This window comes from Plasmodium coatneyi, chromosome 12 (assembly GCF_001680005.1).
Source record: "Plasmodium coatneyi strain Hackeri chromosome 12, complete sequence".
NCBI lineage: Eukaryota > Apicomplexa > Aconoidasida > Haemosporida > Plasmodiidae > Plasmodium > Plasmodium coatneyi.
The window spans coordinates 2,131,394-2,146,044 of NC_033567.1; the positions used below are offsets into that span (position 1 = coordinate 2,131,394).

Below are 14,651 nucleotides of genomic sequence, written 5' to 3' on the forward strand. Positions count from 1 at the left end.
GTGCAGGTGCTACTTTTTCACTATATACAATCAGCATAAATTGCAAAAAAAGAATTGTCACGTTTTTGCATTTTTATTCTTTGTGAAACGCACCGAACATGTAGTGTGAAGAGGAATACTCTTCCTTTATCCACTGGGGGAAGTGCGCCGATATAGTTTTGCTTCTCTCATTCCGGCGGGGGCAGAAGCCTAAGAAAGGCACACAAATGATGTAAAAAGCTGTTTATAGTTTGTACTTTTCTGCCCCCAATTTGCACATACTTTTTTTTTTTTTTTTTGCACCACTGCGGGAAGGCACCTAGGCTCCGCTACGAGCAAGTGCCCCTCCTGAACACACGCGGGAAAGTAAAATGATCATTCCACACAGTTGGTTTCCAGCCGCTTCGCCCTTACACCACGTACCTATGCCCTGCGCGATGACATCAACGGGTGGCTCCCTGGATGTGGCAGTGCGGTGCTATTTTGTGTAACCTTCTTGGTGCCATCTTTTTTTTTGAGGCAACCCCTTTTTGTGTAACAACTTACATGCCCCCCCTTTCTTACCTATTCGCGTGGAAAAAAAACACCCCAGTAGAGAAACTTCTTGCTCGCGCAGGGTGCTCTATCCCAAGGTGAGGAAAATTTCCATAACATATTTTCCCCCCTCTGCGTTCCGCTTTTTTTTTCTCGACACACGAAGGGATACGCGGCAGGCTGTTTTGTTAAGCTTGTTCCGGAGCGACGTCGGTAAAAAATCGGCAGTAAATAAAGCGGTACAGTAGCGGTGAACCGATTGCAACGAAGTCAAAGCGCATAAAAGCAGAGCGTCATATGAAAAGTGCCACTACACAGTAGCCCTGGTAAGTGCTGTCCCACCTTCGCTTATCAGATTAATAAACGAAGGGGAAAACAGTTTTCCTGACGTATTTTCCGCAAGTGGAAGGGATCCCCATCGGCTAGGTGCACACAAAGGAGAGGTTACCATCACACGTGAGAAAAAACACCACTCCGCAACGTGAAATACAACCCTCGCCAAGAGGAAGCACTTTACAACTTCACAACTTTGCAACGCAACATGGGAGGAAGGACGCAGCTGTGGAGGAACCCCTGGATACAGTGCGCCACGAGGAGAAATGCGAGTAAAAGCGCAGCCTTCAACCTCTGCGGGAAGGTGAAGGTCACAAACCCAGTAGTGGAGTTAGACGGAGATGAAATGACAAAAATTATTTGGAAGGAAATTAAGGAGAAGCTAATCCTTCCATACTTGGATCTAAACATAAAGTACTTCGATCTGTCCATCGAAAACAGGGACAAAACGAATGACCAAGTGACCTTAGAAGCAGCAGAAGAAATAAAGAAATCATCGGTAGGTATTAAATGTGCAACAATTACACCAGATGCAGCTAGGGTGAAAGAATTTAACTTAAAAGAAATGTGGAAAAGCCCAAACGGAACCATTAGAAATATACTAGACGGCACCGTATTTAGAGCCCCCATTTTGATAAAAAATATTCCGAGGTTAATTCCCAATTGGAAAAAGCCAATCATTATAGGAAGACATGCTTATGCTGATCAGTACAAACAGAAGTCCTTAAAGATTGAGAAAAGTGGAAAGTTTGAAATTGTGTTTACACCAGATGATAAGTCTGAAATTATGAGAGAAGAAATCTTCCACTTCAAATCACCAGGGGTCTGTCTAGGAATGTACAACACTGAAGAGTCCATCACAAATTTCGCTCTTTCGTGCTTTCAGTATGCACTAGATTTAAAGATGCCTGTTTATATGAGTACCAAAAGTACTATACTTAAAATATACGATGGGCTATTTATGGAGATTTTCCAGAAAATTTATGATGAGAAGTTTCGCACTAAATTTGAGCAGAACAACTTATGGTATGAACATAAACTCATCGATGATATGGTTGCTCAGGTGCTAAAATCAGAAGGGGGATTTGTATGGGCTTGTAAAAATTACGATGGAGATATTCAATCCGATGCAGTTGCACAAGGTTATGGCAGCTTAGGTCTAATGAGCTCCATCCTTATGTGTCCAGATGGAGTTACGTGCGTATCAGAAGCAGCACATGGAACCGTTACACGACATTATCGATGCCATCAAAGGGGAGAAAAAACGTCCACCAACCCTATTGCTTCTATCTTTGCCTGGACGAGAGGATTACAACATAGAGCCAAGTTAGACAACAACCAACCTCTACAACAATTCTGTTATGCTCTCGAAAGTGCATGCATAGAAACTGTAGAGGATGGACTAATGCCCAAGGATCTTGCTGCCTGCATAAAGGGCCTTAAAAATGTCACAGAAAAGGATTACCTCTTCACGGATGATTTTATTAATGCCATTAACGAGAAACTGAAATTGAAGCTCCTCGCAAATCAGGCGAAAAATGACCCCCAGGCGGCAACTACTACCAAACTGCAAAACGAAAACTGGAACAATTATGCCCCGCAGGAGCATTCCTCGTGAGGCCATCCCCTCGCGCGGCGGGATCCGCATATTATAGCACATTTTATTATGCCACAGTTCAGTATGCTTGACTTTATTGTGTGCGCTTTTTTTTCTTCCCCCATCGTAACGCACCTATGCATGTGCATACATCACGATGAACTTCAAAAGGGAGAGCGCTCCCCCGCTGTGTGCACAAATTGTAACACATAAACCATCGCATTCGACGCTACGCCATGGTGCTCTTCATTCTTCTCACAAATGAAGCAGCAACCATAACCGCTCCTGCTTAAGCAAATTGGGATGCTTTCAAAAAACAAAACAGAAACAAATGCGTTGTGGGGAACGATGCAGCATATACAAAAGGGCACACAACAAAGTGGAAAAAAAAAAAGACATCCATCAAATGATACACAAAAAGACAAAACAGGACAGTTGGAAAAACACAAATGTCTGTTAATTATTACTCCTAAATTTTAAAATATTTAAAAAAAAAAAAAAAAAAATTTTTTAAATAACGGAGTGATAACGGAAAAGGAAAACTTCCCTGCAGTCAGTGGGGCCACTCCACCTCCCCCCTCTAATGCATATAAATTCACACACGGAAAGAGCAATGCTTGTATAAACCGTTGAGTAATGCGTAGAGCAAACGCACCCAGGCAGTTCACCCTGTGTACTTGTGCACACCTCCACATAAAAAAAAAAAAAAAAAAAAATTGGGGAAGACCATTCTACTGACATGGTAAAATGGGTCATAAATCCGTGCACCTTCCCCATTCAGATGGTCACCCAAATTAGAACTCACATCAACACCACACTGTGCCTGTCAAAGTTGCTAAATTGGGGCAACTCAATTTTCCCATTCTCATCTTTGGGAAAGTTGCCCAGTTTGTAGTACACCTCCTCAAATTCCTTACTGTTCTGTTGGATCATCTCTTTTATCTTTTCCCTATCTTTGAAAAAGTCCATTTTATTAGTGTCCTTACCATCTAGCCAGTTGTTTATGATGTCCCATATTTTGTTAAAAATGGTACGAGACTCATCCACCCCTTCGAAGAAGCTTATACAATCTCTTTGGTGGTTATCCATTAAAATATCACCATACTTTTTTCTGCACACTTCGCAATCTATGTCCATTTCGTGCACAGGTGGTATGGTCGGATCGAAGTAAATTTCCTTCGTATTGAGATCCCTTTTTATTTTTGCGAAGGCTAATTTGATCACTTTAAAAATATACTTTATGAAATTATGGATATATCTGACCACGTCCTTGGGGGTTATGTGGCATGTCACATCCATATTTTGGAGAAGGCCGTTGTTTAGGTGAAGGTCTCCGCCCTGCGGGAAGAGGGGTTAACCATGCAGCGTGTCGGAGTGGGTATAAAATGGGAAACATGGTGATAAGACGATGCAACTGTGCAACTATTCGACAATGCATTAATCGATCGCATCGCGCTCCCTACCTGGTGCAGGGGATATACCCCGTTGATGACGTTGCACAAGCCGTTGTTCTGGAAAGACTCGCGCACACACAACGGAACATTCATGTAGGTGTTGTCAAGGTTCATGAATTGGCCATTCAGCGAATAGTTCAGGTCATCTGACAAATAGGCATAAGTCAATCTGCTGTTCTTGTCAGCTACATATTTTCCTCCAAAGGGAACACTTTTATCTGTATCGCTAAGGGGCATAGTATAACTGAACTCCCCCACGTTATTTTCATTTATGGAATTACTTGGGTACACAACATATGGATTAATGTCTTGAGAAAAGGAACTATTCAAGGAAGTGCATTTTTTATTGCACACTTTCCGTTTCTTATTTTCTACTCTTCGAATAAATACCTTTGAATGGGGGGGCTTACAACTGAATGGATTTCCTGGACACCCAAAAGTCATGGACGGAGTGTTACTCTTATGCTCATACTCCTGAACTATGGCATTTGGGTAGCTATAATATTCCTTATACTGCGTCTGTGGAATTCCTATGCTTTCGCTCGTGTAGCCATCTATGGTGTACAGTCTACTTATGCTTCCAGGCGCTGTGTCATTTGTTTCGTCAAAACTTTTTTCCACCTTGTTCAATTTTTCATAGTTGTGCGACGGGTCCGGAAACATGTTTGCGATTGGAGGGGCAATTTGGTAAGGGAGGAATGAGATACTGCGCCTGAGGCGACGTGGCTGATCGGATAAGTGTGTGTACCTGTATTGCTGCGTTTGCGCGATACAGTTTGTGCAGTGTGGGTGTGGCTGGAGATAGGGTGCTGCGATACGTTATTCCTGTGTTGCTATTTCTTTGCACGTTTCCTCTACTCCTTATGACTGCAACACGGCCACACAGTTACCACTGTTTACGTTTCTGTTTTGTTGTATGTTTTCCCTTTTGCGCTCCCTTCAGCTGCGAAACATGCTGGTGAAAGGTGCAAAAGCGTCGGCAACCTGTGTGCATAAAACGCGTTTTCGCGAAGATGTTCTGTTTTGTGAATAAATCGCTGTTACATTAAGGGGGAAAATTCATCCCAAAAGGGGCGCCAAAATGGTCGAATTTTAGACAAAATAACGACAAAGAGATGACAGTTTATCCGATTTTTGCATTTGTCTTTACGTGCAGATGCGATGCATGCAGGAGCGGGGAACTGTTTTGGTGTCTACTCCAACGCACTACCTGTTGTAATAAACATTTTTGCAATGCAACCGCGCAGACAATACAAAATGGCTGATGCAGTGCGGCAAAATCAGTTGTTAAAAAGAAACACGTACGACAGGGGAAAAAAACAAATTGTGGGGGAAATGCGCAGACAGGACTAAACTGTCTTTATACACATATACACATTTAATCTTTTCAAAGTGGGAAAAAATATGGAGAAAAAAAAGCGATATATTTTGCGCAAACGTTTCTTAAGTGAATATATTTTTTAAAAAGTGGCGCAGCGGGCCGCATACGGACATGCGCACACGGTGGAATGGCTGCGTGAATGCTTAGTGCACATATGCGTACAGGCGTGAAACCGCGTACATGTGTATATTCGCATACGTACAAACTCATACTTAAATTTGCAATTACAATTGCAATTATGTATACACGTATATGTACACTTTCGCATGTTTTTGTATACTTTCCCATGCGTACTTACGTACAATCACTCGTGACACGAATTTACGGGTGTTCCCCCATTTTCAAAATCCATGCCAGAAAATACTCGCGTTCGAAAATACGAATGTAGAAAGCGCAGGTGCACACCGCGTCATAAATTCGTTTTTGCCATGTGTGCCAGACGATGTACACTCATGCACAACGAGGTAGTTAACCAAAACGGAAAGTGAAGATGCGCGATTGACTTTTCCTGACAACGTGAATGTTACTTCACAACATGTTATTAGGAACAACACAACTGCATAACCAAATGGATGAGCAGAAAAAAAAAAAAAAAAAACGTTATTCAAAATTACATGAACAGTTCAGGTGGTGTGCAAAAATATACCGAAAAATTGCACGCACATGGGGGAAAAAAAAAAAAAAAAAAAAAAAAAACATCGAGCGAATGTAGCTAAAAAAAGCTGTTCTGTAAGCGGCTATTTTACAACTGCAACTTGTTTTGCAAAAAAATGCATTTTCCAGTAGGTATTTTTGCAATTTTCCCGTTTTACCGTTCGCATGTGTGTATTCACTGATTGCCCCCCACGGGCGTAATTTCTAGGCGGCATTTTTCAGACGGCTACACCGTCCTTTTTGGACAACTGCTATTCTGTAGAGAGGCAAAATAATCAGAAAAAAATATGTAAACATATTTAAAAGCGAAAACTGTCTGTTCAATGTTTTTTCTGCAGAAGAGTTACATTTAGTTGGAAAAATACCGCCCGCCTTTTTTTCAACATTGGAACATTTTTAATTACACCCATTTTATGGGTAAATATTTCCAATTGGAGGATTTTTTTTTTTTTTCCGTGTGTGCACTGTGCTTAAAGTTGGCACAAATGGGTAGACACGTAACAAATGGAAAAAAGGAAAATCCCACAAAATGGTATGTGATGAGCGTTTTATTCTGACTTTTCCAGTTCACTTGGCCGAATTTGGCATTTCACATTCTTCACTCGTTGCACGCTTCCGTTATTCTGCGGTTGCCCCTTTGAAACCAGCTCCCAATTAACAACGAATTACTACCAGTGTTGTTTGCTCCACGGGGATATGTTCCCCTTTTTGTTTTAAAAATAAAAACAAACAATGTGCGTGAAAAAAATTGTGCCAAATGTGCTTCTCACAAACGTACACACGCGTGCACTGAAAAAAAAAAAAAAGACGCATGAACGTACACATATGGAGGCGGACTGCTCCCAATGGGCACACCGCATGACCACCCTCAACACTTATCATCGTGGTAGAGAAAATTGTTCTGGTTGCTCCCCGGCTTCGCATCCGCATGTGTGTAGTTATCAATGGGCAATTTTTTTTCCTTAGCAGAAGATAACATCGATATGATGGATAGGACTAAACCGGAAATGGACAAACTGGGGTTGTAGTCATCACCGAGGAGACTTAAACAAATGTCTCCATTAGAATACACATGAGTATGTTTAGGTGGTTTCTGTAAAAAATACACAATGGGGGGCTTCAAAGGATAATCATCTGGAAATATTATCTTAAGTTTGTAAACTTCATTAGCGTATATAGTATTTTCCAGTCCTACATATTTCACAATCCAGATTCGGATATTATTTGGGTGTACATCTAGGGTGCAGTTAATAGGGGGGTTATTCAAGAAGTTATGTAACTCCTTCTGTATTCTGTAGTTAGCGTTCCCCATGTTGTACTTAGTCCTCATGTGTTTCTTAACGCTTGTGGATGGTTCCAAGGTAGAGGTCTTGGCAGGATTATTGTGCGGATTAATCGAGCATAATCGCTTTGTAACCCTGTTCATGTTCTTGTGTGTATTCCTTTTCCTGATTTGCGGTAATATCATACCATTTGCTACCGCCATTTTAAGCTTAATCTCTGAGCTATTAGTTCCCTTGATCAGTTTGCCCCCCCATGATGTATTCTCGCCAAATGGATTACTATTTTTCAAACCTTTGCATTTCACAAAATTCCTCTTTAGATGTAATGTTAGTAGGACTACACACCATGCTATTACGCATTTCCGCAGCTGCATTATTCTTTTTTTTTTTTTTTTTTTTTTCTTGCTAGTTGGTGAGATGGATTATCCACCTTTTCCATGCCATCCCTAGGTGTCTCCCTCTTCGTGTGTCTACCTTTTCATTTGGGGAGCACCTTTACTATTTAGCTATTATAAGGTGAGCAGCGCATGGGAGTTGGGTGATCACAGAACTACGTCTGGTAGATCCCTGTAGGACTATACCCCCGCATATGTTTTCTTACACCCCCTTGCCGCTTCTACCCCTACGAGAATCAGCCTTGACGTGAAGTGAGCGCTGCATGCTGCTACTTCTCCAGCAGGTTATATTTTGTGTAATTTCAAATATCCGAGTTATCCCAATATAATATGAATCTCTTATCCAGCCTTTTCGCATGACCCGTTTGGTGATAATTTCCTACATGTGGGATGAGACCAAACGAAGTGAATCCCTCCTATGTGGTTGAAAAATGGATTAGGAAAAACGACTTGCACAACATTCAGCGAGGGTAAAATGGTGGCTCCCCTTGGCAGATCTTTCTTTACCACTTTTTTTTTTTTTTTTTTTTTTTTTTTTTTTACTCAAACGTAGGAAGGAGCAGGAGGATATTTTTTTTCAGGATTTTTCATTTTCGGAAAAGAAAACATATAACGAGGAAAAATGCCCCATTTTGTGAGTATCCCCTCTTTTGCACCTCCAGGCAAGGTACTATATTATGTATGCACTTAGGCGTATGAATCTATGGTACCCTTTCAGTTACACGAACAGCTGGGCCTGGTGCGACAGGGGAACAAACCCGACTGCATGTCCACCCAGGGGTTAAATCTTGACAAGAGAAACGCCCTATCTGGTGAAAGAGAAAGATCTGAACGTGAACTCACAGATCGATTAATGCCATATGCACACACCACCACCGTGTGATAACCCTTATTGGAAATGCCTAATTGCAAAATGCTTAGCACAAACCGGACGGGGAAACGCTGGTAACTCCCATGGCCCCACAGAAGTAATTTTCCCCCTCATTTATTTCACCCGTGACTGTATCGGGGATCCCTAAGGAGAATGCCCCTTGAGCAAAGATTTCCCTCCATGTAGCAGTGGAAAAGGAGGCATGCGAACGGGTTAAGAAACAAGCGGGCGAGCCAACCCCAGCGCCCTTAAGTAATTAAATCATTCCCCCCTCCTTTTTTTTCCAAAATTAAGCACAGCAAAATCTGCATACATAATACGCGAGTACGGCTTTTCATGTGCCCCGCGTTTCGTAATTCCCCCGAAAATGATCTAAAAAAAATGGCCATTCACTTCTGACATACACACTTTTCTCATTTGAAAATTGGATAAACACTTTTATTTTCCCTCCATTCAATTCATATGAAAATCCGTTTTTTTTTTTTTTTTTTTTTTTTGGAGACAGCCATTTAATGTATCATCATTTACAGTTTTGGGAAAAAAAAAAAAAAAAAAAAAGAGAAAAATGGGAGGACTAAGATTTGGTATGATATAACTATAAAAGACTAGCCAGTGAAATGTTCATTTTTTTTTTTTTTTTTTTCTCTCTCCTTTTGGCTTTTCCCAAAAATATAGAATTAAGCTTATGTCTCTTTTGACTTAAAAACTATTTACACGTGGATTATTTTACCACACCGCATTGTATACAAAGGGGGGGTATGCGTGGAGGTAGGCACACGGATGCACATGTGAAGGCGTACGACATAGAGTACCCACATGTCCACTCAAACAGACCTGTCCTCGACGGGAAGTACACCCTAGAAATCACCCCGTGCGTAACTAGACACGCATTCCACACATAATCATAACGGTTAACCCGCGCAAACCTGCGGTTAGGACGCTCCTAGTTTGGTTAGAATAATCTGCCAAAAAGGACTGCACAGAAATCGAGTCAAGCTGTGGTAATCCTTCCCCCCGTTTGCCTATGTCAGACGAATGAGCGAAACAGGAGTACATTCTGTGGTTCACTAAAAATGTCCTAAGGGATCTTCTTCCACCTCGTAGGGAAAAGCACATTTTAGACACCTCCAACTCAATATGAATATTTTAAATGTAAAAAAAAAAAAAAAAAAAAAATTATTCCTTTGAAGAAGACAGTGACAAAACGGATGGAGAGGGGGAGCAGGCAAACGGGGGACATGAAGAAGGGGGGCCGGAAAACGAAGAATATGCAAGTGTGAAGGAACCTGTTCAGTGCGACGGTAGCGGTGATACAGCGGAGGCAGCACCCAATGTAGGTACTTACCTATCGGGGGAGGGTGACTCAAAGCACCGCACAGTACTCGAAGGGGAATCAGAAAAGGCAAGCAATGAGGAAGGCGATGAGGCAGATGCCATGCCAAACGTGGACGCAGCTAATGGCGACGATGTCCCACCTGAACATGAGGAACAGCATCCCAGTGACAATAAAGATGAAAATGGGGTAAAAAAAAAAAAAAAAAAATTGCGAAGGTTGAAAAAATGCAATGATGGAAGTGACACTCAGGAGGATACACAAGAGGCAGATGAAGAGAAGCAGGCCCATAAAATTAGTAAAAAGAATTTTATCGTAAAAAATATCGCACATGAAAGGGAAGGGGAGGAAGACGACGATGGAAAGAACCCTCCTGACGATGGACACGAAACTCCCGCGGGGGGGGAAGAAAATCAGGGGGAGAAAAAAAACCAGAAGGTGATGAAGAAAAAGATGGAGAAGAGAAAGACCAAAGGGGGAAAGAAGCACGGAGCGAACACTAACGCGGATGCAGGTGCCAACTCAGATGCTAGCTACCCCGGTGGCGATGAAGATGATGATGACGACGATCATGACGACTACGAGGGATACCACTCCGAGGACCACTCAGACAGTGAACCAGACGAGGAAGAAGACCTCTCCCAAGGAGAGAGCGACGAGGAGGAAAAGAGGAAGAAATCCCGAAGGAAGAAGAAGGCAGGAGAGGGTACCCAAAAGAAGAGCGAACCAAAGGGGAACGAATCCAAGGCAGATGAAGACGGAGACGACACGCAACAACTGAAGGAAAGAAAAAAGAAAATGAAAAACTCGAAACTCATGGAAGACATCGACCCAGATGAGGACAAGTTAAAGTTAAAGCTAATTTGCATGTCCTTCCATAAGAAGGAATACGATATAGAGGAGTTCATATTCGAAAGTTTGAAGGTAATAATTCCCCAGTACAAAAGGGAGGTGTTCCTGAACCAACAGAATATAATCATTGACCGTACCAACAGGGAGGAATTGAAGAGCCTGGAGGTTTTCTGGTTCGACAGGTTAACAAGGAACAGGAGCCGAAGCATAATTAGCTGCTTCACCACGTTGGGTAAGATGGGCCTTGCGGGGAAAGCAACGAATGGAGCGACCGGCGCGTCGGAAAATTTAGCCAGCGCTCCCGAAAATGTGACGAATGTTCCGGAAAAGGTAGCTAGCACGGTAACCGCCACCCTGGAGCATATATTCACCAAGAAGAAGGACCAAATAATTGTGGACCACCTCGCTGCGCTCTGCACACAACAAGTGAAACTGGTCAAGGAGTACATCTCCTACGTGAGGAAAAACATATTCGACCTATCGTCCATCTCAGAAAACAACGACAAAATAAAAGAATTGAATATCCTAGATCCGATAAAAAGGAGGGAACTGTTCTTTTACCTTAATTTATGCATTTCAATGAATTACATTCAAGAGCAGGCCCCAAATGTTTATGCTCTGCCGAATGATCTTTCTCCAGACATTAGGGGCTTCAATTTGCACCCCATGTTTTCTCATATCAATAAAAAAAAAAATGAACAAAGAAGAGAAAAAGTTGGAAATCCTTGGGAAAAATTAAAATTATTAAAAAAATCCCAAAAGACGGATGGAGCAAATAAATCTAGCGACCCCAGCATGCGCAAAGGAGAAGTAGCCGCACAAATGAGTACAAAAAAAAATGAAATAAATGAGGAGGAACCACCAGACGGAGAAGAAAATGATGAAAAAAAAAAAAACAGTAAACACACAGATGATAACGAAATGGTTAACAAAAAAGCTTTGGAAGAGGAAGAAAAAAAAAGAAAGGCATTAGAAGAAATGAAAAAAAAAAAAAAAGAAAAAGATGAAAAAAAAATTTACAACGTTTATTCTCTACTCGAATCAGCTGCCCAGTATTTTGGCGAAGGACCAAAATACTCCAACCCTAATATGCATGAATTCTACAAGTCCAACAATAATCAGCTCGTTTACATAAAACCACCAGGAAATATAGACGAGAAAAATATATTGATAAATTACTTTTTGCAATTTCCAAGCATCACCAAAAAGCTAGAATACAATAAAAGAAGAATCTATGCTGAGAATTATGGCCTTGTTAGGATTATTAAAAATAGCGAAAATTTACCCGTCAGTTTTTCTTTGAATACACACCCCTGGCTGTTAGAGCCGTATCAGGACCTCTGGAAGGAGCAAAACAAATTGAACAACTTTTCCATTTTTAATATGGACAATTTGTTGCGTGACGGGGAAGACGACTTGGTGAGCTTCGAGAGTAACCAGTTCTCCCTCACCAGGGGGGACGCGCAAAAGGCAGCACCGGTGAAGACGGAGGCGGTGAAAATAGATGCGGTGAAAACAGAGACAGTAAAGGGGGAAGCTATAAAGACAGAACCTACAAAGCTAGAAGCTACAATGACAGAAGTTACAAAGACAGAAGTTACAAAGACAGAAGCTGCAAAGGAAGAAGCCCCCCAGGAGGGAAACTCCAAATGTGACGCTCCCCAACCGGAGGCATCGCCCCCCACCATACCGAACAAACCGGGCGAACAAACTTCAGCACTTCCCACCGAAATAAAAATATATGACAGCAAAAAGAAAAACGATTTTCTCACCAAAAAAATTAAAAAGTTCTGTTCGAATGAGGACACTAAACAGCTAAAACTGACGTCCTTCCTGAGTAGAGAAAAAGTCAGCAAAAATGTGGACGTGGTTAAAAAAGGGGACAGCGAAAAACCAGACAAGGATAAGCTCACCCCAGGCGAGCTAAGCAGAAACATAGTCGGAAACCAAAAGGAGGAACAACCAAGTGAAGAACTCCCCCTAGAAAGTGAAAAAGAAGACACAGAATACATTAAAATAAAAAAAAAAAATAAGAGAGTACTAGACGACGAAGCAATTAATGAGATATATGACAGCCAGACGGACAACGACACGAATAACGGATCCCACGTGGATCAAGGAAATGGAGGATATCATGAACCAAGTGGGTCCACCGAACAGCAGGAGCAGCACGCCAACCATGAGAAGAGCTCCACTGCCAGTAACAATCCTGACTGGGTTAAGGACGATCATGCTGAGGAGCCGGAAGGAAGTGTGCGAATAAAAAAAAAACTGAAAAAGAGGCAGGTTCCTGATGAAAACGACGTTGGTTACGATGCTGATGATGGCAGCGACGACGATGCCCAAGACGAGGATGCCACAAAGGGAAGTGAAAACACAAACGAAGATGAGGTCAAGAAAGAACAGGCAGACAAAACGAACAACCAGTTTTATACGGTTTTTAAGGAGCGATTCGAAAAGGAAAAGAAAAGGTACTTAGGACGGCGAAGCGATAGTTGTGCAATTCATGTGTGGAGGCAATTTGCAAATGTTGTTTGTGCTCCCATAGCACGCCCCTTTTGGATATGTGCGAACAGTGCACTAGGTCCAATCGGCTATACGCTGCGGCAAATGCACGATGGCGCACTAAAATTGTATTTTCCTCTTTTTATTTGTCCAAAGGTTGCGGGACGACAAGATGCAACACGTGTTCGAGTTAGAAGCAGAGGAAAGTGAGGACGAAAATATTGAGGACCCTGAAGAAAGGAAGAGGGCGCAGCTGCTAAAGAGGAAGAACCAGGCGGATGACTCCGACGATGACGAACAGTACAACAACGAGGGGTAGGTGTTTTTCTACATACACAAGTGAACGTTCTTGTTGTTGTTGAGACGGAGCAAAAGGGGGGGTGCCTTGGATTCATTCAATAGGCACCCTCGACAAGAACCACCGTCGGATCCCCCAATTAGTATTACGTGCTGCCCACTTCATCACCACCCCCCCACACACACAAACATACCCCCCTCGCAGACTTAGCGAATTCATAAACAACGAAGAGTACAACAGCGACAACGAGGTTGTCAAACTTAAGCACAAACAAGAAATGGAACAACTGGAGGAAGACCTATTTTTAAAAAAGTTCACCTACCAAGGGAAGGAATTTAACAACGAACTGACAAACAGAGAAAAACTGGAACTAGAAAGAGAGCGGCAATTACTACGAAGGAAGAAACTGCTATTTGACAAAACTTTAGGACATGTGAAGTTGAGTGACTTCGAGTCAGATAGCAGCACAAGCAGTAACACCAGCTCGAAGAAGAAAATTAAAAACACCATGTATGAACCGTTCACCGAACTTGAAAATACAAAGTTGTCTAAGAGGAATCATCCCACGGTTGGTGGGGCTCATAAGGAGGGTGCCTTTAACAAGGGAGAGGGTCCCGCAGATTTGGAAGGCGAACACAAAAGGAAGCAGAGTAAGTGTCCCAGAATGCGTGCACTGATACGCGCGCAGTTAGAGGTTGTCTTTTTTTTTTTTTTTTTTTTTCTTTTTCATTACGCGTGCTACGTTGTTCCGCCTCACCGCATGATCGCTTCCACATTCTCCACTTCTCACCCCGCAGTCCTCGAAAAAATGGACAACGTCATGTACACGAAGGAGATCAAAACGAACGAAGGAAAACGAATCGTGATTAAGAAAAAAAGGAAAATTCGTTTTCATCAAGACTTGTCCGATGTGACAGTCACGGAGGAGGAGAAGGTTGACGCATATGAAAAAACCAAGAAGAAACCGAAAAAGGTAAATGCAAACTTGGTTGAGCAACCCAAGTCATCCCCTGTCACCATTCCAAACAAGGGAATGAATCATAATAACAAGGCCTCCATAAAATGGAACGACAACATAAAGGATATCAGCGAGCTGGACACCCCCACCAGTAACGAAGTCTTTAAAGGCTTCCGCAAGGTCGAAAATGCGCAGTGACGCAGTAGTGTAGTCCTTAAACACGT

General features: G+C 42.2%; 4 protein-coding genes across 4 annotated transcripts; 2 read left to right on the forward strand and 2 right to left on the reverse strand.

Annotated features, from left to right (window-relative positions):
* Positions 1-1,054: 1,054 nt before the first annotated feature.
* Positions 1,055-2,464, forward strand: PCOAH_00041320 (Isocitrate dehydrogenase [NADP]; the record flags this gene model as incomplete). Its single annotated transcript, XM_020060920.1, has 1 exon — positions 1,055-2,464. The coding sequence occupies one exon, from the start codon at positions 1,055-1,057 to the stop codon at positions 2,462-2,464; it is 1,410 nt and encodes a 469-aa protein (XP_019916556.1).
* A 780-nt stretch (positions 2,465-3,244) lies between these two features.
* Positions 3,245-4,560, reverse strand: PCOAH_00041330 (Uncharacterized protein; the record flags this gene model as incomplete). The annotated part of the gene is made up of 2 exons (XM_020060921.1): positions 3,245-3,781; positions 3,907-4,560. The coding sequence occupies 2 exons, from the start codon at positions 4,558-4,560 to the stop codon at positions 3,245-3,247; spliced, it is 1,191 nt and encodes a 396-aa protein (XP_019916862.1).
* Positions 4,561-6,800: 2,240 nt separating this feature from the next.
* PCOAH_00041340 (Ubiquitin-conjugating enzyme E2) lies at positions 6,801-7,589 on the reverse strand (the record flags this gene model as incomplete). Its single annotated transcript, XM_020060922.1, has 1 exon — positions 6,801-7,589. The coding sequence occupies one exon, from the start codon at positions 7,587-7,589 to the stop codon at positions 6,801-6,803; it is 789 nt and encodes a 262-aa protein (XP_019916108.1).
* A 2,084-nt stretch (positions 7,590-9,673) lies between these two features.
* Positions 9,674-14,625, forward strand: PCOAH_00041350 (Uncharacterized protein; the record flags this gene model as incomplete). Its single annotated transcript, XM_020060923.1, has 4 exons — positions 9,674-13,137; positions 13,328-13,486; positions 13,674-14,119; positions 14,267-14,625. Coding segments are annotated over 4 exons (4,428 nt in total), but the record flags the coding sequence as incomplete, so codon positions are not given.
* Between the last annotated feature and the right edge of the window lie 26 nt (positions 14,626-14,651).